The 24,413-nt window shown below is 46.1% G+C and overlaps 1 protein-coding gene across 7 annotated transcripts in view; it reads right to left on the bottom strand.

Annotated features, from left to right (window-relative positions):
* Nucleotides 1-24,413, bottom strand: part of ELP2 (elongator acetyltransferase complex subunit 2) — a 1,253,630-nt gene that overhangs the window by 756,399 nt on the left and 472,818 nt on the right. For 6 of the 7 annotated variants that reach the window (XM_069219623.1, XM_069219617.1, XM_069219616.1 and 3 more), the window contains 2 exons: nt 23,985-24,116; nt 14,967-15,116 (listed from right to left, as the gene is read on the bottom strand). In XM_069219623.1, the coding sequence (XP_069075724.1) occupies nt 14,967-15,116; nt 23,985-24,116 (282 nt within the window). The remainder of the gene's footprint in view (nt 1-14,966; nt 15,117-23,984; nt 24,117-24,413) is intronic. The other variant, XM_069219622.1, reaches the window with a different exon arrangement.

Consider the following 24,413-nt stretch of genomic DNA (forward strand, 5'->3'; position numbering starts at 1 on the left):
AACACTACCTATTGATAAGGTGATATATTATTGTAAGGAGCACTATGTTTTACGGGTGCACAATAACATATTTCGTTGCTCACTTTTCCTTTTCACTTCACTAGATAGTAGTGACCATTGAGTACATTATTATCCCACTTTTTGCACAAGAGGTGTTATTGATTTGTGTCGATGTTTTTCAGTATGGATAGGCAACTTGCAATATGTATGTATTTACAGCCCTGACAAAATCACAGGGTACACCCCTGACGAAACACGTGTTGGCAGCAACTGCCAAGAAATGGTTGGAAAACAACAACCGAAGATTAAAGATGGATTTGAAAATGGACTCTTATTGGATGTGTGCCTTTTATTCATGAATATTTTCATCAGTGAGTTGATCACTGAGTAGCAGGGATTAGGGGTGATTTTTCCCTATAAGTGCACCATCTGGGATTTTGGAATAAAAATGAACGAGCTTACTATTGAGAACTGACAGGTAGCGCCATATACTCTTCACAATCACCCACCATACTCATAACATCCTACAACCTACAACAGGCTCAGACGCAGCACTCAAAACAAAGATCGATGCTCTTGGCACAGACCTGGACCTACTACGGAATGATCATCAGCGTCTCACAGAGAGAGTAATGGTGCATGGAAATGCCTCCTTGGCATGGCTACCCCCTAACTTTTTTGCCTTTGCTGATGCTAAGTTTTGATGTGAAAGTGTGCTGTAACCCTGCTAACCAGGCCCCAGCACCGGTGTTCTTTCCCTAAACTGTAACTTTGTCTCCACAAATTGGCACAACCCTGGCACTCAGGTAAATCCCTTGTAACTGGTACCCCTGGTACCAAGGGCCCTGATGCCAGGGAAGGTCTCTAAGGGCTGCAGCATGTCTTATGCCACCCTGGGGACCCCCTCACTCAGCACATCCACACTGCTTCACAGCTTGTGTGTGCTGGTGGGGAGAAAAAGACTAAGTCGACATGGCACTCCCCTCAGAGTGCCATGCCAACCTCACACTGCCTGTGGCATAGGTAAGTCACCCCACTAGCAGGCCTTACAGCCCTAAGGCATGGTGCACTATACCACAGGTGAGGGCATAGGTGCATGAGCACTATGCCCCTAAAGTGTCTAAGCAAAACCTTAGACATTGTAAGTGCAGGGTAGCCATAAGAGCATATGGTCTGTGAGTTTGTCAAACACAAACTCCACAGTTCCATAATGACTACACTGAAAACTGGGAAGTTTGGTATCAAACTTCTCAGCACAATAAATGCATACTGATGCCAGTGTGCAATTTATTGTAACATACACCCAGAGGGCATCTTAGAGATGCCCCCTGAATACTAATCCGACTTCTAGTGTAGGCTGACCAGTTTCTGCCAGCCTGCCACAAACCAGACATGTTGCTGGCCACATGGGGAGAGTGCCTTTGTCACTCTGTGGCCAGGAACAAAGCCTGTACTGGGTGGAGGAGCTTCTCACCTCCCCCTGCAGGAACTTCCTAGCCTCAAAGACTCACCCCTTTTGTTACAGCGCCCCATGGCATCCCAGCTAGTGGAGATGCACGCCCCTCCGGCCACTGCCCCCCTTTTGGCGGCAAGGCTGGAGGAGATAATGAGAAAAACAAGGGGGAGTCACCCACCAGTCAGGACAGCCCCTAAGGTGTCCTGAGCTGAGGTGACCCCTGCCTTGAGAAATCCTCCATCTTGAGTATGGAGGATTCCCCCAACAGGATTAAGGTTGTGCCCCCCTCCCCACACGGAGGAGGCCCAAAAAGAGTGTAGCCACCCTCAAGGGCGGTAGCCATTGGCTACTGCCCTCCCAGACCTAAACACACCCCTAAATTCAGTATTTAGGGGCTCCCCAGAACCTAGGAAACTAGATTCCTGCAACCTAAAGAAACAAGAAGGACTGCTGACCTACAAGCCTGCAGAGAAGGAGGAAGACAGCAACTGCTTTGGCCCCAGCCCTACCGGCCTGTCTCCAACTTCGAAAACCTGCTCCAGCTACGCATCCGACAGGGACCAGCGACCTCTGGAGCCTCAGAGGACTGCCCTGGACTAAAGGACCAAGAAACTCCAGTGAACAGCGGCCCTGTTCAAAACCAGCTACTTCTTTGCAACAAAAAAGCAACTTTCAAAGACTGCACGTTTCCCGCCGGAAGCGTGAGACTTCACACTCTGCACCCGACACCCCCGGCTCGAGATACAGAAAACAAACACCTCAGGGAGGACTCCCCGGCGACTGCGAGCCCATGAGTAACCAGAGACGACCCCCCCTGAGCCCCCACAGCGACGCCTGCAGAGAGAATACAGAGGCTCCCCCTGACCGTGACTGCCTGTAACAAGGGACCCGACGCCTGGAACAAACACTGCACCTGCAGCCCCCAGGACTTGAAGGAACCGAACCTCAGCGCAGGAGTGACCCCCAGGCGACCCTCTGCCTTGCCCAGGTGGTGGCTGTCCCAAGAAGCCCCCCTGTGCCTGCCTGCACTGCTAGAGTGACCCCGGGTCCCTCCATTATTTCCTATCTGAAACCAGACTCCTGCGTTGAACTCTGCACCTTGCCACCGCTGTGCTGCTGAGGGTGTGTTTTGTGTGCCTACCTTGTGTACCCCCCAGTGCTCTACAAAACCCCCCTGGTCTGCCCCCGAGGACGCAGGTACTTACCTGCTGGCAGACTGGAACCGGAGCACCCCTGTTCTCCATAGGCGCCTATGTGTTTTAGGCACGTCTTTGACCTCTGCACCTTCCCGAGCTGCTGGTGTAGTAACTTTGGGGTTGCCTTGAACCCCAACGGTGGGCTGCCTATGCCCCAGAACTGAGACTTGTAAGTGTTTTACTTACCTCCTAATCTAACCTTTACTTACCTCCCCCCAGGAACTGTTGATTTTTGCACTGTGTCCACTTTGAAAATAGCTTATTGCCATTTTTATAAAGACTGTATATGATATTGCTTTTATTCAAAGTTCCTAAAGTATCTAAGTGAAGTACGTTGCATTTAAAGTGTTTACTGCAAATCTTGAACCTGTGGTTCTTAAAATAAACTAAGAAAATATATTTTTTAATATAAAAACTTATTGGCCCGGAGTAAGTCTTTGAGTGTGTGTTCCTCATTTATTGCCTGTGTGTACAACAAATGCTTAACACTACCATCTGATAAGCCTACTGCTCGACCACACTACCACAAAATAAAGCATTAGAATTATCTACTTTTGCCACTATCTTACCTCTAAGGGAAGCCCATGGACTCTGTGCACACTATTTGTTACTTTGAAATAGAATATACAGAGCCAACTTCCTATAAATGGTCACAAAAAGAGACATTACAGAAGTAACTCCCTCTCTACGTATGACAATAGGACAGATGAGTATCACGGAGACCCTCCTAAAACACCATGAAGTCAGAGCAGAAGACGTGGAAAAACTAACACGTTGCAACAACATCCGCTGCGTTGGGCTCCCCAAGAGGGCTGAGGGGCTGGAGATGATGGAATTCCTAGGGCAATGGCTCCAATAAGAAGTTGCCCTTGAAGGACTCTCCCTTCTGTTTGCTCTGGAGCGCACCCATATAGTTCCTGCAAGGCTATCTCCCCCCCCCAGGTGCCCCTCCACGCCCCAGAGTGGCCAGATTACTTTATTACAAAGACCAAGACCACCTCCTCAAGCAGGCAAGACTACGTGGGACATTAACTGTGGACAACACCAAAGTATTGATCTTTCCCAACTTTTCCCCAGAAGTACAGCGCCAAAGAGCCTTGATACCAAAAAGAAGCTATGGGAGTTGGGACTATCCTACTTGATGCAATTACCAGCCTGGCTGCGAGTGGTCCCTCAGGAAGGTGTGAATTATTTTCAATCACAGGCAAACGCCTTGACCTGGATCGATTTACAGCCCACAGCTGGGCCCAGTGGAATGCCCAGACCAAGACCTGGAAAACGCAACTCATGGAACTGACCTGGCACTGCCCAGGACATTGCAAGCTCTCCATCTCCAAAGGAGAAACGTCAGGAAATGCAAAGAGGGGTCGAGGCTTTGGCTTCACTGAGTGGCACGTGCTCTGGACAGTTCTCCCCGATTGGCGGGCCAGACAGAGGATACTGATTCAGATCATGCCTCCTCCATATCGGACGAGGCAAGTGTTATCTCACCTCAGGTGGCACCTAGGATGGCAGATTAACTGATTTAGCACAAGTATTCGACGTGGCGGCCCGACAGGGGGCAGGCAAGGTCGGTGGAGCTATGACGTGACTCTGCTTAGTAGGAGGGGTTCTGGGCAGCCTGGACCCAGGGGTTGACTCCTCAAGCCCCCCAGAACTTTGGCAGAAAAGTTAAAATTGCATGGATGGTTTGGACAAGAATGGGTTCATTTCCTGTCCTGGTGTTGGGGTGTTGGGAAAAGGTTATACTTCATACGTTTTTGTTTCATAAAGTGGTCTTTCACGAATCGGAAACTACTTCAAATATCACTGTGCATTGGTACCATCACAGTCCCTAGAATACAAGTGACATCTCCGTGGGTAGACACCTCCATTGACAACAAATTTCCATTGCGGTCCAAGCATTTCATAGATTAAAATCCTGGAATGTAAGGGCATACACACTATGGCCAATAGGTATGAAGTGTTCTCATACCTGGTTCGATGGTGCATACATATTGCATTCCTCCAAGAGACACATCTCACAGCTAAGAAGGGGAAGGCATTTCAACGGCGATGGACGGGGCAGCTTTACTACACCATATTCTCTGCTTATGCTAGAGGTGTAATGATCTGGATCAGAGTGGGAGTTCCATTAAAGCAGATCCACTCGGCAATTGACCTAGAGGGCCACTTTGTTGCACTACATGATAGGCTGAATGGAAGGGATATCTAATTAGTGAAAATATATATGGCCTGAACACAGATCAATCTGCATTTCTAACAAACATAACAGCACGACTATCCCCCTATCTGACCTGCCAGGCCATTGTGGGTAGCGACTTACTGCAAAAGTGACCCTCCACTTGACCACTCCCACCCCCGCTTCAAGAATCTCCCATATTTGGCTCTGCCCAAGCCTTCACATTGTAGCAACAGAACTGGAACCTCATAGACTCCTGGCACGCTAGGAACCCCAAAGTAGAGATTACTTGTTTTACTCTCCTCTACATTAATTACACACGCACCTCAATACACGCCTATGCACGATTGATGAGCATCTCCTAGTTCACAACCTAGCATACATTTGACCCGTACAATATCTGATCATAAACCTAACCTTTTACCCCCTAAGCTGGGATATATCATACTCCAAGATTCCCCCCTGGCAACTTAAACCTGAAGCTCTTGAAGACCCACAATACCTAAATGCCATTGGTGCGCAAATAGAGGATTATTTCACCACAAAGACTGTAACTGCCTCCTCCCCGCTGGCGGAGCGGGATGCGTTTAAGACGGTGACCCGAGGCTATTGCATGGCAGAGTCGATTGATATCTGCGGAAATCTGCTCTGCCAATTTACAGACGCTGACCGGATACTTAGGGAGGCAGAACTAGCCCACCCTGAGTGCCCAGAATCCCACTTAGCGCTACTCGAAGCCAAAGAGTGTGTGGCAGCGTAGGCCAAGAGACTCCGTTAATACAACTATCAACCATACATCGAGAAGTTACATACGGAGCATGACCGCTCTGGCCGCCTACTAGCGTGGCTCACTATCCCTGGCAAGAGAGGCTCACTCATAGTGGAGCTCATCTCTAATGAGGGAGCTCTATTGTACTCTAAGCTTGATATCAATGATTGCTTTGCCCACTAATACCGAGAACTATACACCAGCAAAAGACGACATGACATCTCAGGTGTCTACGACTATATTTCAGGAATAGATCTCCCCCGGCTATCCAACGAAGAAGCCCAAGAACTGGGAATCAGAATCACATTACAATAAGTGTTAGTGGTGATTAAAGGCCCAGCAAGGGGCAAGGTACTGGGTTCCGATGGGCTGACAACAGAATTCTACAGCGCTTATGCGACGAACTAGCACACGATCTATACCAGTCAGCCAAAGAGATAAGGAGATTGCCACAAACAACCAAAAAGGCACTGGTCGTGCCCCTCCTAAAACCAGGGTAGTCAGCGACGGATTTTAAAGCCTACTGCCCGCTGTCAATGTTAAATACTGATTATAAACGCATAAGTAAAATACTAGCCAATAGATTACTCTCAGTTATGACATAGCTAATTCACCCGGATCAAGCAGGCTTTGTACCCGGTTGGAACATGGCAATTAACATATGGCGGTTGCTGATGACTCTTGAGGCCACTACCTATAATAGGGATTATCTATACAACATTATGCTCCACATGGGGTTAGGGAGATCCTTTGTTGACTACACCTGGATCCTCTACACAGAATCGGTGGTTAGGGTCCATACAGGGTGACTAATATCAGAAAGCTACTCTGTGAAATTGCTGTAGAGTCCCTTGTGCAGATGGCACAATCTGGTCTTGCTTATGGAGGCCTCAGGATGGGCCACCACCACCCAGAGGATCGTGCTCTTCCTTCTCAACACAGGGGAGAGACTTGGCCGGGGCCAGAGCTTTGACAGACAGCTTTGGCGAGTATTCTGGATTAAAAGTGACCTGGCAAAAAACCTGCCTTTCCCCAGTGGCAGAAGAAACCCCACCCTATGAAACTTTAGGTCAGCTCATATGGGAACCACACTGTCTCTCTTACCTGGAAGTCAAAGTCTATCATAATGACAGTGATATGTTTGAAGGGAACCTGGGTCATGCCACTGGGAGATTGAAAACGCTCACAGAATTTTGGAAAACACTCCTCCGCTCAGTGGCGGGTCACGTAGCCATCTTAAAAAATAACAGTCCTACCCAGATTCCCATATTTCTTCGTAATGCTCTCCCTCTGGATAGCCAGATCATTCTTCAAAGAACTTAACTCCATTATAACATCTTTCCTCTGGGGTACTGGCTGTGGCCACGTAGCCCTGGCTACAATGCAACACCCTACTATGCAGGGAGGACTGGGAACCTACAACTTGGTGGCCTAATTGCACTGGTTCACACAGTTGATGGAGGGAAGACAGGCCCCTGACAGACTTATGGCCCCCCATCGCCCCACCATTGGAAGATTGCAGACGAACCCTGCTGCAAATCAGATATGTCCAAAAAGTTAGCTGCAGAGAGTTCATGGTTAATCGGAAGTACTGGACCTGCTGTGTATGAAAAATACCCACATAGGCCCCATATGCCCCGGACCTCCCTCTCAGGCTCCTACATTTTCTCTCCCCACGGCGCTGACTGGAGGGGGCTTCATGAATGGGTAGATGCGGGAATCACCAAAGTGGGTGGCCCTTTATAGTGACTCTGTATTGCTCCTCTTTGAAGAAATTAGAACAAACTTTGACTTACCCTAGGGTCATTTACTACTATATGGGTCGGTGGCAGCGGCTATATGCCAACACTGGCGCTCTGCAGGTACCAAACACAAGACCCTCCTAAGCTGTTGTTCCATAGCTTTATCGGCCGGTACATTAAAAGCCATTACCTGCTTCTACCGCTCCCTGCAGACAGATTCTCTACACTCACTAGAAATATTAAGGACACGGTGGGAGGAAGACTTGGGAATCCCAGTCCCTAATGCAGCCTGCAAAAACATTCTACAGCGCACCCCAAAGTTTCTAGAAATGCATGCTCCCAACTAATCAATTTCTACATTCTCCATAGTGCCTATTTCATCCAGGTTAGAGTCAACAGACATTTTGGAGTAGTAAACGCTTCATGCCCCAGATGCGCTGATGTGGGTGCCAACCTTATTCACATGATATGGGATGGCCCTGACTGATTGACTAATGGGAAGGGGTAACATGCATATTAGCGGATATACCAGGCAAAGAGGTCCCCTTATTCCCTGGCCATTGTTTACTACATTGGCTTCCCCATAGTTCCAAAATGAAGGGGACCAGCAAATTTCAAGACTTCGGTCTCAATTTGGCCAAAAGAGAGATAACCTGACACTAGAAGGACGGGGTATGACCCCGACTGACGACCTGGTACACAGAATTAGTAAAATGGGCTGACTGCAAGAGAATACTCCTTCTGAGGGAGGCACGGCATGGAACTGACACACTGGATACCGCTAGAGCCTGGGGGACACTGCTAGATATACTGAAAAATCCTGCTCTCCCCTCGTGGGAGACCTCCCCAGATTCCTCAGCCCCCACAGACTACCAGCCACTCAGGGCCGTATTATTTACTCATGAACATCAGCAGTATTCCCCGATACAGCTTACGCCTTTTATCCCCACTGGACGGCATGCACACCACAATGACAAAGTGCCTTATTCACAGGGACAAGCAGGAGCTGTAATATATCATGCAGCTTTCTTTTCCCCAGACTAGTGTACTGTTGGGGAGGTTTGAGGTGGGGGGGGGGGGGGGGAGAGAGATACTGGTTACCAGAATGTGAATTACCATTTTCTGTGCTAATATGGCACCTCAGCATATTTTAACAGAAAATTCAGGTCTAGTGGTAACTTTGTTATGTGTTGTGTAGGGAGCTGGCTATGTATATACTATATCAAAATGAGATATAGTGTGCACAGAGTCCAGGGTCACCCAGAGGCTTAAAAGAGGCTAAGGGGTGGGGGTGGGGGGGTAGGGGGGGGTGTTTGGTTAGTTTTGCAGTAAGTACTCGACTTACATTTCCAGTCTCTGGGGCTTAGGATGTCAAATTTACTGTTGGGTTTAGTATGGGATCTTATGGAGACTGGGGGCACTCAGAAATAGATCTGCAGGAGGTAAGTACCCGGAGGGTAGACCTGGGGGGGATTAGATGAGCACCAGGGGACCGCAGGTCAGCACCAAACACACACCCTCAGTGGCACAGGGGCGGCCAGGTGTAGGGTGCAGGCGCAGCGGCTGGTTCCCAAAGCTTTTCAATAGGGGGACCCCGGGGTCACAAAGATGCTGTAGGTTGGGTCCAGGGGGTCGGTTCCCAAAAAACCACAGGCTGGACAAGGCGGAGGGCCACCTGCTGAACATTGCTGGACCAGTGGTCGGATTCACCAAGGCCAGGCGGCTGCGAGTGCAGGGGTTTCTTGAGGTGTCGGGAATCTTCGTCCGGTTCTCTCGCGGTCAGGGGGATCCTCCAGATTTAGGCTGCAAGTGTCGTTGTGTTGGTCAGGAGGGGTCAGGACCTGCTCTAGACCGGTGGGCCACCTGGACACAGGCCGTGGGTGTCAGGTGCAGAGTGGGTAGCACTCACGTATCCAGGGCAGTTCCGGAGTCCTTGTTGGAGTTTCTTATGGACAGGGCTGCTGTCTTTGAGTGCTCTTGGTCCTCTGGGGGTTTGTAGAGGTTGCTGGTCTTGCAGGATGTGTCGCCTTTTTGTAGCAGGGCTTCCAAAGCTGCAGACAGGCCAGAAGGAATGGGCCAAGTCAATTGGTGTCTGTAGTCTTCTTTGCTGGGGAGTCGGCTTAGCAGTCCTCCTTCTTTCTTGTCTTGAGGTCGCCAGGAATCTAACGAGCTGGGTTCAGGGGAGCCCTTAAATTCATTATGGATTTAGGGGCATTACAGGGGCCAAAGGGCAATATCCAATGGCTACTGTCCTTGAGGGTGACTACACCCTTTCAGAGTCCACTTCCTTTGGAGGGGGGAACACAGTTCTAACCCTATTGGTCCCTGTCCTCCAAACTAAGATGAAGGATTCTGCAGGGAGGGGCTCCTAAAACCCAGAACAGGCTTTGTTTCTGGCCTCAAAGAACACAAAGGCTCTCACCCCATGAGGTCAGGCACCTGTCTGGTAGTAGCAGGCTGTCACAGACTGGTCATTCCTGCCCTAAGTGGTTGGTTAAAATACAGGGGGCATCTCTAAGATGCCTTCAGGGTGCATTTTACAATAAATCCAAAACTGGCATCAGTGTGGGTTTATTGTGCTGACAAGTTTGATACCAAACTTCCCAGACTTCAGTGAAGCACCTGTCCATGTCCTCCTTCCAGTCTCTCAGGCATGGTACCTTATCTCTCCCCGAAAGGCGCGCAATAGTGCGTTTGCAATTGCAAGTCCTAGTGTCATCCAGGTCCGCTCAGGACAGTACAGTTCAGTGTCCTCCCAGAAGTAAGCACCACTTGGCTGAGAGAGGCATTGTACTGCTACATACAGCATTCATACATTGTATTTCTGCATTCCAGTAGTGTTATACTCCAGGGTACTCCCAAAGGATTTGAAGAAAGGTGCCTCTATGTCCACATTGTCTGCGACAGTTCTCATTAGTGGCCCTCCCCGTTTTTTTTTTAAAAACTGATTTTATTGAGTTTTATCGCAACATATAGGTAAGTGCCCCTTTTGGCATGATTACCCCCCACACACTATTTGCCTGATATTGATGCTGACATGACAGTGTGCTGGGATCCTGCTAACCAGGCCCCAGCACCAGTGTTCTTTCTCAACAGTCATTCCAATGTGTACATTTCTATATCCTGGCTTAGGTGCTAAGCTATTTAGTTATTTTCGATGTTATTATGCACTTAAGGATTAAAAAAACACAGTAAATTTCACCTGTAGTAAATTATGTTTGGACTATGCGTTATGCAGCCCTTTTATGTAAGGTATTTGCATCATTTTGTAATTTCCTGTTTTTAACTTTGTGGTGATGTATGCATACAATGTAATTGGTTTTAATTCTTTCAATGCTAGTGTTTTTTCCCCTTGTGCTGAGCCCTTTTTTTTGGCTATTTGGGGTAGTTTGCACTTAGGCCTCCATACTTTTGTTTCCACATAGGGTAACCATACCAAATTTGTGCCCTTTTTTCCCTAACATCCTGGGGATGCTAAAGGTACACAGGGTTTGTGGCTTCCCTTGTGGGGAACTATGAAAATAGCCAAAATATAGCAAAATGTTAGTTTTTTGGGAAAAATAGGAAACAAAAGGGCTTCACAAAAAAGCATCTTTTTTTTTTCTTCTAAAAAATGGCATCAACGAAAGGTTTGGTATGCTAAAATCATAATTTGACCCAGCTCACAGGGACATGCAGAGCTGAATCAAAACAAATATTTTTGTGTACAACAGTTTTGGCATTTTTCAAAGAGGTAGTCCATTTTTCCTATTTTGTGTGCTTTCAACCTACTTCCAGTTTGTGATGGAATTCAGAGTGAAATCCATGGGGGATCAGGAAAAGCTATACATTTCTGAAAAGTAGAAAATAAATCTAAATTCAGCAAGTGGTCTTTTGCATAGATCCCTCAAGGGTTTCCCAAACAAACTAACTGTTGAAATGAAAACAAATATTGAAAATCAATACAAAACTAGAAATCGGGGGAAACTAGGGTGAGGTGACTTGCATGGCTCTCAAAAGGCTTTCTTACCCAGAAGCCCTTGCAAACCTCAAACTTGACTAAAAAACATATTTTCCTCAGATTTATACGATGGAAAGTTCTGGCATCTACAGTGAGACACATACTTCCTACCATTTACCATTCCCCTAAGTTTCCAAAAACAATTGCACCTCACTTGCGCGAGTAGGCCTAGTGCCGCAACAGGAAAAGCCCCAAAATACAAAGAGGAGACATCAACATTTCCAGTAACAAAAATGATGTGATTTGGCAATGGGGATCAGCGTCCACACAGGGAAACTTACTAAACCTAGATTTTTTTTTAAACTAGACACTCAGGGAAGTCCAAGGTGGTATGACTTGTGTGGATCCCAGAAAGATTTTTTACCCACAATTCCCGGCAAACTTCAAACTTTGACTAAAATTGCACACTTTTCTTGCATTTCTGTGATGTAATTGCAATTTTAGACAAAGAGGTGGGTAAGAAAACTTTATTGGATTCACGCAAGGCATACCACCCTGGACTCCCCCAGATATCAAGTTTTCAGAAATGTCTGCTTTTTATTAGGTTTCCCCAGATGGCAGCTGACCGGAGCCCAAAAAGTGCAGCCATTCAGCATAGAAGTAGTACAATACTGGGACTTAGCCCAACTCTGCTACCCATTTGTATATCAAAAAAGCATCCAAAATCAAAATGTCTGTCTTGCCAAAAAGATGGGGATGCTTTAGTTCTTGGGGGGGTAGGGGGGAGGAAGACTGATGGGGTCATATTGGTGGTGGAGGTTTGACCTGATGTGTCGGCAGCCCACCCCCACATCTTGCAGCAAAAAAAAATCACATCACTGGTGTCTAGTGGGCTTTATGCCCCTGCCACCAGGGCAGACTGGAGTTAAAGACCTCTTTATTGTCCCCCCCCCATTCACAATGACTGTCATTTGTAGGGAGGGGTTAGGCCCAATGCCTAGGCATGCCACCCATTTCTCCACACGAAAAAAATCACACCCCTGGTGTCTAGTGGGCTTCCTACTCCTCCAGGGGCAGATTGGAGATAATCTCCATATGCCCACAGGGAGCATTAGCCCATAGCCAGGGGGCCGCTCCCGCCTCCAAATATAATCCCTCTTGTCTAGTGGGCTTTCTGCCTCCTGCTGGGGGAAGATTGGGGGAAAACACTTCCGATCTCCCCCCTGCTGGGGCAGAAAGACTGCTAGGGGTTATTTACTTGGCTGGGTGCTAGGCCCAAGGCCTAAGAGGGCTGTGTCCACCCATTCTGTCATAAAAAACCCTAGTGTCTAGTGGGCCCCCTTACCCCCCAGCTCGGAGCAGCAGATTGGAGCTAAGAACCTTCAATATGCCCGAGGGGAGCAGAAAGACTTATGGGACTGGGGGAGGAGGGCACACAAGCCCATTACAGTGAGATGGGGAAATCCCCCTCCAAATATAAGCCCTGGTGGTCTAGTGGGCTTTGTGTCCCCACCGGGGGGCAGACTAAGGGAAAACAGCTATCTGCCCCTGATTTGGAGGGGGGGGGGGTTTGGGGTGCTGCCGGGGGTCATTGGGTGGGTGGGGGCTAGGCCCAATGCCTGGGAGGGCTGCCCCACCCATTGTGCGCAAAAAAGGTCCTGGTATCTAGAAAGTTTTCTGCTCCCCCCAGAGGGCAGATTGGAGGTAAGAACCTCTAATCTGCACCGTGGGAAGGGTAGAAGAAAATACTTTTGGGCCAGGGGGAGTTCTAGCCTGTTGCGGAGGTGGGGGTCTCACCCTCCCCTCCCCTGTGGTGCTCTAGTGAGTTTTCTCCCACTGCCAGGGCAGATTGGAGAAAAGAATCATTTTCTCTAAAATGATGTCAGCAAGCCAAGCGTGGGGTCTGGGGAAGTTCTTCTCCAGCTTCCGAAGCTGAAATGAAAGGAAATTCCTCTGATGCTCAGCACACGAGGACTGGTACGCCGGACGGTCTGAGACCATCATCTGCAATGAACCACTTAATTAACTAAAATAAATATTTTATTAATTTACATACTAAGTGCATTCTTTTCCAGTTTCTTTCTCTTCCTTTTTTCTTCTTGTCTTTAATTTTAATCTTGCCACTTTTCTCTTTTTCAAATTTCTACACATTTCTCAATTTCCTCTATTTTCCACTTTTGTTTTGTTTACTTTTTATTTCATCTTTCATTCTCTTTCCTCCTTTTTCAGATTCTTTCCATTGTTTCTCTAATTGTTCGCCTTTCTTTCTCTCCTTATTTTTCTCAATTTTCCTCAATTCTTATTTCCTTTGATCTTTAATTATTTCTATTTTCCTACCTGTTTCTGCTTTCTACTTTCTCTATTTACTTTTCCATTCTCCCATTTTCGTGATTTTTGTCCTTCTTTACATTTTCTCTTTTGTCATACCTTTCTTCTTTTCATTCTTTTCCCTCTTCTTTTTTAAATTTTTTCTCAATCTTATCTTCATTTTCCTTCTTTCTTGTGCTTATTTCTTGTACTTTTCTTTCTTTTTCTCCTTTCTTCCTCCACTAGTGCCCCTTTCTCTAGCTCTCCTTATTTCTTTTACTATTTCCCTTTCTTTCTCTTACTTTCGACTTTCCTTACTTTCCATCCTTTTTGAGTTGTCTTTTTCTTCATCTTGCCTACTTTCTTTCCTCTTTCTATGTGGTGCTCTAACATTTTTCTTTTTGTACTTCTTACTTTGACAATCTTTCTTTCTTTATCTATGTTTCATTCCTGTAGCTAATTCTTTCTTTTTTCTTCACCCTCTTACATTTTCTTCTTCTTTCTTATTTAATCTCCTTTTTCTGTTTATTTCAGTATTTTTTCCTCATTCTTTCGCTCCCTTTTCTCTTTCTTCCATCTTTCTCTGCTTCTTTATTTCTTGTTTGACTTTCTTTCTCTTCTGCCTTTTCGCCTATTCTGTCATTCTTTCCTTTCTTTTTTCTCTCTTTGCTCTTTTCTCTCACATTCCCTTTCTATTTCTTTCTCTTTCAACCTTTTGCAGTGTCTTGAGCAAAGGGTTAAAATGCCTCCCCAGGGACCGCAAATGTAAACCTTTTGCAATACTAAAAAAAGAAAAATGTGTGTGCTGCGTTCCGCAGTATATCACAAGTTGGTTTAGTCATCAATGGCCCAGTAAAGACTTAAAGATGTTCTTCAAAAAGGAATCGGTCTTCAAGCCGGCATTATCCTAACTATCCCGAAGAAGGACAAGACCCTTTTACTCACACCATGGTCTTGGTATACCTAAGGCAGATCCAATACCCTACTAATCACTATAAAAGTCAGAAGAAAATCATGTATGACTATTTAGGGTAAGGGATTACAAAAGAGGACTAACTGACAACGTCTTAGGTCACTTATAAAAGGTGAGCTGAGGCATGCTGCATTTTTATAAAGCGCATAAATAAATAAAGAGAACAGGAAAGACAAATTAGCAGATTCTGGCTTTTATAAATACATGTTCCAATTGAAACATTTGTGAGATAGAAAGAGAAAGGGGAGTGAGTGAACAAAGACTCCAGTAAGTACAATACTTTAGTTAAATGCATGAATTATGAAAGTTCTAATAAAAAATATCACTTAGATGTTATAAGGTTTGAATTGAGAAAAACAGAGGAGGTTCAATTGACTTAAATATTATTTGACATAATATACCTGTGACCGGTCTTTCTTCTTCCCTGGAGCAAATAGCCTTGTTGTCTGATCTAAACCTACTGTTAGTATAAAGTCTCCTTCAGGGTCCCACCTCAAACCCTGGACACTGTTGAAATGTCCTGAAATGACCACAGCTGGAGTCCACTCCCCCTAAAATAAAAGGGGATTACATTCAACGCAGTGTAAGCAGCAGTGCACAATTTAAATAAACTAGAACATCCAGGCAACATTAATATCTCCTGATGATTAATAAATAATAGCACCTTGAAGTTCTCAATTCAGAATGTCAACAGTTTCACACATTTGATCTTTTTTATTTTTAATGTATTTTAGGTACAGCTCCTTGCACTAATATTAGCACCCAGAGGCAAAACTGCATGTTGTAGGAAAGGGCCCCTTTTGGCATGGTCTGCCAATTGGGGAAACAATGGTACAGTTTTGGAAAAGAACACTGGTACTGGGGCCTGGTTAGCAGGATCCCAGCACACTCTCCGTCAAGTCATCATCAACCTCAGGCAAAAGGAGCGGGAGGGTTGGGGGGCAACCATGCTATAGGGGTCACAACCACCTCCCAAACGAAAAAGGATGAGACTATCCTTTCTCACGAGAATCTTCATTGTCTAAGTGGAAAAACCTGGAAAGGTAATCTGCATTGGCATGGGCAGTCCCAGGTCTATGTTCCACTGAAAAGTCCATTCTCTGTAAGGAGATGGAACACCTCAAAAGTTTACTGTTCTCACATTTCATTTGCATCAGCCATCTGAGAGGTCTGTGGTCAGTTTGAACAATGATGTGAGTACCAAACAAGTATGGTCTTAACTTCTTCAGGGACAAAACTGCAGCAAAGGCCTCTCTAACAATGGCACTCCAACACTGTTCCCTGGAGAGTAACCTCCTACTAATTAAAGCGACAGGTTGGTCATGGCCATCATCTTTGGTTTGGGACAGGACCGCTCCTATCCCGTGTTCAGAGACATCTGTCTGCACAGTGAACTGCGTAGAGTAGCCTGGAGCTTTGAGAGCTGGCGTTGAGCACATAGTCTCCTTCAGGGTGTCAAAGGCCTTTTGACAACTAACAGTCATCTTTATTTTCTTGGGCATCTTCTTAGAAGTAGTTCTGTGAGGGGGGTCACAATGGGCCCATACCCCTTCGCAAACTTCCTGTAATAACCAGTCAAACCAAGGAATGCCCTGACTTAAGCCTGAGTTTCAGGAGCTTCCAAGTTCAGAATTGTCTGGATCTTGGGCTGTAAGGGTTGCACTTGGCCTCCACCTACAAGGTGGCCCAAGCACACAACAGTGCCCTGACGTATTAGGCATTTGGATGTACCGATAGTGAGGCCTGCAGAGTGCAGGGCCTGCAAAACATTCTCCAGGTAGATCAGGTTATCCTGCCAGGAGGAGATTAACACAGCAATATCATCAAGATATGTTGCACTGAAGGACTCCAAGACAGCAAGGACTTGATTCACCAACCTTTGGAAGGTGGCAGGGGCATTCTTTATACCAAATGGCATAACAGTGAACTGATAATGCTCATCAGGTGTAGTGAATGCTATATTTTCTTTTGCTCTGGGTGCCATTCGAGTTTGCCAGTATCCTGCAGTCAAGTCAAAGGTACTGAGAAACGTTGCTGCATCTAATTTGTCCATCAGCTCATAAGCCCTTTGAATAGGACGAGCATCTGTCTTGTTGACAGAGTTGAGACCTCTGTAGTCCACACAGAACTTAATTTCTTTATTTCCACCACGGGGATGAGGTTTGGGAACTAAGACCACTGGGCTAGCCCAGGGACTGTCAGAGGGTTCAATAACACTTAAGTCCAGCATCTTGTTGACTTCAACTTTGATGCTCTCCTTAACTTGATCAGACTGCCAATAGATCTAGGATTTGACAGGCAAGCTGTCTCCTGTGTCCACATCATGACTACACAGGTGTGTCTGTTCATGGGTTAAGGAGAAGAGCTCTGCAAATTGCTGTAGGACTTGCTTGCAGTCGGCCTGCTGTTGGGCAGTGAGGGTGTCTGAGTAGAAGAGGTCAGGGAGAGGTTCACTCTCTGCTTCCTGCTCCTCGTCAGTAACCATCAGCATGGTCACATCAGCCCTGTCACAGTAAAGCTTGAAGCAGTTCACATGGCTCACCATTTTGGGTGCCCTGTTAGTGCCCAGGTCTACCAAGCAGGTGACCTCACTTTTCTATTCTAGGGTAGGATAAGAGCCATTCCACTTGTCCTGAAGTGCCTTGGAAGCCGCAGGCTCCAGAACCCATACCTTCTGACCTGGTTTAAACTCCACAAGTACAGCCTTTTCGTCATACCACTGTTTCTAGAGCTGTTGGCTGACCTCAAGGTTTCTGGATGCTTTTTCCATCTACTCTGCCATCCTAGTGCTGAGATCCAGTACATAGTTCACCACCTCTTGCTTAGGCTTGTGGTGAGGTCTCTCCCAACCTTCCTTCACAAGTACAAGTTGTCCCCTAACAGGGTGGCCAAACAGAAGTTCATAGGGAGAAACCCCTACTCCCATCTGAGGCACCTCTCTGTAGGTGAAAAGCAAGATGGCAGGAGAACATCTCATCTCCTTTTGAGTTTTTCAGGGAGCCCCTTGATCATGCCCTTCAATGTCTTGACGAACCTTCCACCAAGTCCATTGGTTTGTGGATGGTATGGTGTGGTGAACTTGTAAGTCACCCTACTCTCTTTCCACATGTGGTTTAGATCATGGGATAAACTGAGGATGAATTCCCTAAACTGCTGAGGCACTAGCACTCTCCTGGTTGCACAAGGTTTGGGGTCTCTGGCCTCAGTGTACAGGAGTCCCTCCTCCCAATAGACTCTATGGGAGCCACTGACATCTCCCTCTTCCTGTGCAGCTGCTTGCTGCCTCAGGGCCTTCATGAGTGGAATAGGTTCTCTGTCCCGGGCACAGCTGGACCTTATTCTGCTGGGCCATTATTCCAGGCTCCAACACTTCTTTTTCACCCTGTATTCTGCTCTGTGCTCTAGTCTTCACACACCATCTTGGATTCGCAGCATGGCTGCATGGGTTTTGAATTCTACCTCAGCCCAAGCTGAGGACTCCAGTCATTCCCAACAGACATTCAACGTGGACTGCAGAACAGACCACTACCTGTTTCAGGTTGGTAACCCCTCCCCATTCTAAAGTCGCCATGGGATAGACTTTAGTTACATTGTCAGCATTGGTGACTGGATAAGTTTGTCCAGCCAGATACTGTCCTGGGGAAACCAGTTTTTCTGTCACCATGGAGACACTGGCTCATGTATCCCTCAGGGCTTCTACCTTAGTCCCATTAATCAAGGGATGTTGTCTGTATTTGTTTACATTAGAGGGCCAGATAGCAAGAGTGGCAACATGTACCCCACCCTCAGAAACCAAAGTAGCTTCAGTGCGAACCCCTGCGTTGCCCTGGGCGCACTGTTGTTCCCACCTGGAGACTGGCTGAACCAGTGCTAGCTGGTGCAGTACTAGGGGGATTCTTTTTAGGACAGGCTAAGTCACCAGTGTGGTGTCCATTCTGTTTACCGTTGAAACACTAGGCCTTTTTTGGAATCAACTTTTTTACTCTTGTACCCATGTGAAGTTTGTGAAGAGGCTAGGGGCCGCCATCCTGCTCAGGTTTTTGGAGGCCTTTAGAATACTCTCTGCTTTTATCCTTAGGTGTCTCCCCACCCTTCCCCTGAGCTGGGGAGGCTTTGAAACCCCTTTCTTTTGGTCACCCCCACTGGAAGTCTTGGTCAGCCTAGTCTTGACCCAGTGGTCTGCCTTCTTTCCCAATTCCTGGGGAGAAAATGGACCTAGGTCCACCAGATAATGATGCAACTTGTCACTGAATTAGTTACATAAAAGATGTTCTTTCATAAACAAATTATAAAGCCCATCATAGTCATGCACTTCACTTCCAGTTACCCAACCATCTAGTGTTTTCACTGAGTAGTATGTAGGGGTCCCTTTCGGCATCAGGAATCTTCCTCTGATCCAGTCAAGCTGCAGGTATCGTCGTGTTGACCAGGAGGGGTCAACCAAGGATGGACTCGAGGTCGGAATCGTCTGAGGACCTTCTCTGGACCAGTGGGACACCTGGACTTAAAGGCTGTGGGCGTTTGGCACAGAGTGGACAGGGCTCGCGTATCCAGCGCTGTTTTGGAGTCCTTTTGGTGATTTCTTCTGGACAGGGCTGCTGTCCTCGGGAGTTCTTGGGCCTCTGCATGGAAGGCAATCCTCTGGGGGTTTGTAGAGGTTGGTGGTCCTGCAAGATGAAGCCTTCTTGAGGCAGGGGTTTTTGAAGCTGCTGACAGGCCGGTAGGGCTGGGCCATGTCAGTTGTCATCTACAGTCTTCACTGCTGGGGTCAGCTTAGCTGTCCTCCTTTCTTCTGAGGTTGCCAGGAATCTGGTGATTGAGGTTCATGGGAGCCCCTAAATACTAGATTTAGGAGCGTTACAGGGATCAGTAGCCAATGGCTAATGTCCCTGGGGGTGGCTACACCCTTCCGGTGCCCATTCCCTTTGGGGAGCGGAGCATATTCCTAATCGTATTGGTCTCTATCTTTCAAAAGAGGATGGAGGATTCTGCACGGAGGGGGCCACTTCAGCTCTGGACACCTAAGGGGTGGTCTGAGCTGCAGTGGTTACTCCTCCCTGTTTTACATAATTTTCCTACCGGACCTGACAGCAAGAGTGGGGCCTGATCCGGCGGGCAGGCAACTTCACTAGCTGGAATGCCCTGGGGCACTGTAACAGGAGGCCTGAGCCTTTGAGGCTCACCACCAAGTGTTACAGTCCCTGCAGGGGGGAGGTGTGAAGCACCTCAACCCAGAGCAGGCTTTGTTTCTTAACCCCTAGAGGGCACAAAGGCTCTCACCCAATGGGGTCAGAAACATGTCTGTTAGTGGCAGGCTGACACAGACCGGTCAGCCCTGTACTAAAGGGTTGGGTAAAATACAGGCGATATCTCTAAAATGCCCTCTGTGTGTATTTTACAATAAATCCAACACTTTAATCAGTGTGGGTTTCTTGTGCTGAGAAGTTTAAAACGAAACTTCCCGGACTTCAGCGAAGCCATCCTGGAGCTGTGGAGTTCGTAAGGACAGACTCCCAGTCCATGTACTTAATATGGCCACACTACACTTACAATGTCTAAGAATGCCTAGACACTGTAGGGGCATCTTCCTCATACAGCTGTGCTCTCACCTGGGGTATAGGGCACCCTATCTTAGGGCTGTAAGGCCTGCTAGAGGGGTGACTTACCTATGCCACAGTGGTTTGTGGGCATGACACCCTGAGAGGGATGCCATGTCTACTTTAACTTCTCCCCCCCACCCCCAAATCACCCATGCTGCAATGGCAGTGTGCATGTGTTTGGTGAGGGGTCCTTTAGAATGGCACAATAAATGCTGCAGCCCTTAGGGACTCTCCCTGCAACAGAGCCCTTGGTACCACTGGTACTTTTTAGAAGGGACTTAATTGTGCCCCATTGGTGTGTCAACTGGGGAAACAATGGTATAATTTTGGGAAAGAACACTGAGCTGGGGCCTGGTAAGCAGGATCCCAGCACACTCTCAGTCAAGTCACCATCAAAATCAGGCAAAAAGTTGGGGGGAGTTACCATGCTAAAATGGGCACTTTCCTACACGTGTGACTCCACAGCATTAGCTGCAGTACTGTGTTACAATAGATATCTGGCCAAGTCAAGACAGAACCAACAGCACCCAAACAATATACAGGGAGTGCAGAATTATTAGGCAAATTAGTATTTTGACCACATCATCCTCTTTATGCATGTCGTCTGACTCCAAGCTGTATAGGCTCGAAAGCCTACTACCAATTAAGCATATTAGGTGATGTGCATCTCTGTAATGAGAAGGGGTGTGGTCTAATGACATCAACACCCTATATCAGGTGTGCATAATTATTAGGCAACTTCCTTTCCTTTGGCAAAATGGGTCAAAAGAAGGACTTGACAGGCTCAGAAAAGTCAAAAATAGTGAGATATCTTGCAGAGGGATGCAGCACTCTTAAAATTGCAAAGCTTCTGAAGCGTGATCATCGAACAATCAAGCGTTTCATTCAAAATAGTCAACAGGGTCGCAAGAAGCGTGTGGAAAAACCAAGGCGCAAAATAACTGCCCATGAACTGAGAAAAGTCAAGCGTGCAGCTGCCACGATGCCACTTGCCACCAGTTTGGCCATATTTCAGAGCTGCAACATCACTGGAGTGCCCAAAAGCACAAGGTGTGCAATACTCAGAGACATGGCCAAGGTAAGAAAGGCTGAAAGACGACCACCACTGAACAAGACACACAAGCTGAAACGTCAAGACTGGGCCAAGAAATATCTCAAGACTGATTTTTCTAAGGTTTTATGGACTGATGAAATGAGAGTGAGTCTTGATGGGCCAGATGGATGGGCCCGTGGCTGGATTGGTAAAGGGCAGAGAGCTCCAGTCCGACTCAGACGCCAGCAAGGTGGAGGTGGAGTACTGGTTTGGGCTGGTATCATCAAAGATGAGCTTGTGGGGCCTTTTCGGGTTGAGGATGGAGTCAAGCTCAACTCCCAGTCCTACTGCCAGTTCCTGGAAGACACCTTCTTCAAGCAGTGGTACAGGAAGAAGTCTGCATCCTTCAAGAAAAACATGATTTTCATGCAGGACAATGCTCCATCACACGCGTCCAAGTACTCCACAGCGTGGCTGGCAAGAAAGGGTATAAAAGAAGGAAATCTAATGACATGGCCTCCTTGTTCACCTGATCTGAACCCCATTGAGAACCTGTGGTCCATCATCAAATGTGAGATTTACAAGGAGGGAAAACAGTACACCTCTCTGAACAGTGTCTGGGAGGCTGTGGTTGCTGCTGCACGCAATGTTGATGGTGAACAGATCAAAACACTGACAGAATCCATGGATGGCAGGCTTTTGAGTGTCCTTGCAAAGAAAGGTGGCTATATTGGTCACTGATTTGTTTTTGTTTTGTTTTTGAATGTCAGAAATGTATATTTGTGAATGTTGAGATGTTATATTGGTTTCACTGGTAATAATAAATAATTGAAATGGGTATATATTTTTTTTTGTTAAGTTGCCTAATAATTATGCACAGTAATAGTCACCTGCACACACAGATATCCCCCTAACATAGCTAAAACTAAAAACAAACTAAAAACTACTTCCAAAAATATTCAGCTTTGATATTAATGAGTTTTTTGGGTTCATTGAGAACATGGTTGTTGTTCAATAATAAAATTAATCCTCAAAAATACAACTTGCCTAATAATTCTGCACTCCCTGTATAATCCGATAACCTCACCCAGAGACATTGACCTGAGTTCTAATGTGCAAATTAAATTCACAACATTCCAGCCATTACAAATTCCAACATGCTCTGGGGCACACCTCACAATAGTCTCTTAGTAACTCCTCATTTTCACCCTATAACTTATCATCTCCTCACTTACACTACACCACTGAAAACAACAATACTCAACCCCTCGACTCGAGGTCATTCTCAAAACAACCCTTCACTCAGTGTATCACTCAGGTTACAATACAACAGTACAGCAAACACACGTTGTTAGACCCACCTACAAATCAGAACTCACACACACACTGGCTATGTAGCTAAACATTAATAATTCCACTTCTAAATTGGTACAGCTATTTCTAATTGCCTCCTTGGACCAAAATCACCTTCTCTATTATTACTGTTAACTAAAATACCTGTTTTAAGAATCCCTGTGTTAATAAATGCCAAAATGAATAGCTGCCCATACCAATGAAGACATACAAAGCATAGCACTCGACTACAATAAAACACTATAACCACAGAGCACAGCCTTGACAACCGTCAACACACTAGCCCTCTGTCATGCCGGCATATAACCTTATGAAACATACCTTCAAGGACCTGAGCCTCACAGTTCCCTATGAAGAATAAATACAAGATTATAAATTACAAACAGCAGAGTCGGGAAACGAATTAACCTTAGAGCATCAGATGAAGTAGCTTGTAAATTGAAAGGGCGGCAACAAGGAAACGTCAGAACCAGGGACATCAGTCAGGGACTTAGTTATATTTGCACAACTTCATTAAAATCGGATAAACACAGAAATAGCTATAAATAAAAAATAAGGACACCTTCATTCAAATCACTAAACAGAGACAACCTACTACACACTCAACATTTAAATGCGTTTTTTAGGAAGATCACAATGCCACCAATCCACCCTATGGAACACATGTAAGGATAATGCACACCTTTTAAACAATTCACTCAAACTAATTGAGATTCATGTATCCTCCTTCCATCTTTCAGAGAATGTACGATCATAATGAGTGGAAAAGAATTTAAATCGATAGATCATCGTCTTTTAGTTGAACCCTGTGGTCTTTGAAGATAAGCAAGCACTCAGTCGATTATCTGGGAGTACGACTCGGAATATTCACCTTAGGCAGTCATCAATCTTCTAAAGATACAATTATGTGGAAGGTAATACATCAGTGTTTGCCAATCTCAAGTTTGCCACATGCTACTACGGGCCCAGAATATACAGTCTGACTACATTTCTATGATAGGGTATAACCAGGTCTACCTAACCGTTGGGTGAACATTCTGCCCGATAAATAGAGTGATGGTGAGTTTACGCTCTTTTAAGGGAGCAACACTCACCTAATATTTTTTGCATTTTAATTAGTTTAATTTATTGTCTCCATTGTTTGTGTCTGGTTTCTTCATGACCCTTCCTTCCTCGATCTTTCTGATGATTTGATGCTGTCTCAGATTTTATTACAAGTCCTACTGAGACCTCTTATTTTAAAGCAACTTGAAGATGAATTTGAAAATAACTATGACAGTAACCATGCCATTCACTTAACTGTGACAACTGTCATTTGCTCAAAACATCGCCCCCATAACACTTCAAACAGTCCTCCTCAACATTCAAAATCCTGAATTGAAGTACCCTCTACTAAAGTTACTAATAATTTGCTAATCATTCAACAGATTTACTTTTATGGATGGATTCTGTCTCCAGAGGTGCAGTGCTCCATTGAAGGTGTGGGCAAGAATCATTGATCCCTCTGGACTAAACTGACAGCCGTAGAAACCCAGTGTGTTTCCACCCACTTCTCCCACACGGACCTGAAAAAAATAGAGCAGAGAAAAAGCTGAATTATTCACAACCTTTAATTGTGCTAAGAACGAAATATGAAAAAAATAGAATAAAAAAATAACAAAAACGAAAATTGCACAGCCATAGTTAAGCACTGCGGATCATTCTTTGCTTCATCATTCTGTACTGCTGACCATTCTTTGCTTCATCATACCCCACAAAGAGTTGGTTGTCCACCTGGAACTTTTTTGTGCGGCCATGGTTGAATGCCAACACAGGAGCATAAAAGGTCGGCAGAGTGACAGACTGTTCCCAAATAAAATGGG

The sequence above is a fragment of the Pleurodeles waltl genome, chromosome 2_2 (assembly GCF_031143425.1).
Source record: "Pleurodeles waltl isolate 20211129_DDA chromosome 2_2, aPleWal1.hap1.20221129, whole genome shotgun sequence".
Lineage (NCBI taxonomy): Eukaryota > Metazoa > Chordata > Amphibia > Caudata > Salamandridae > Pleurodeles > Pleurodeles waltl.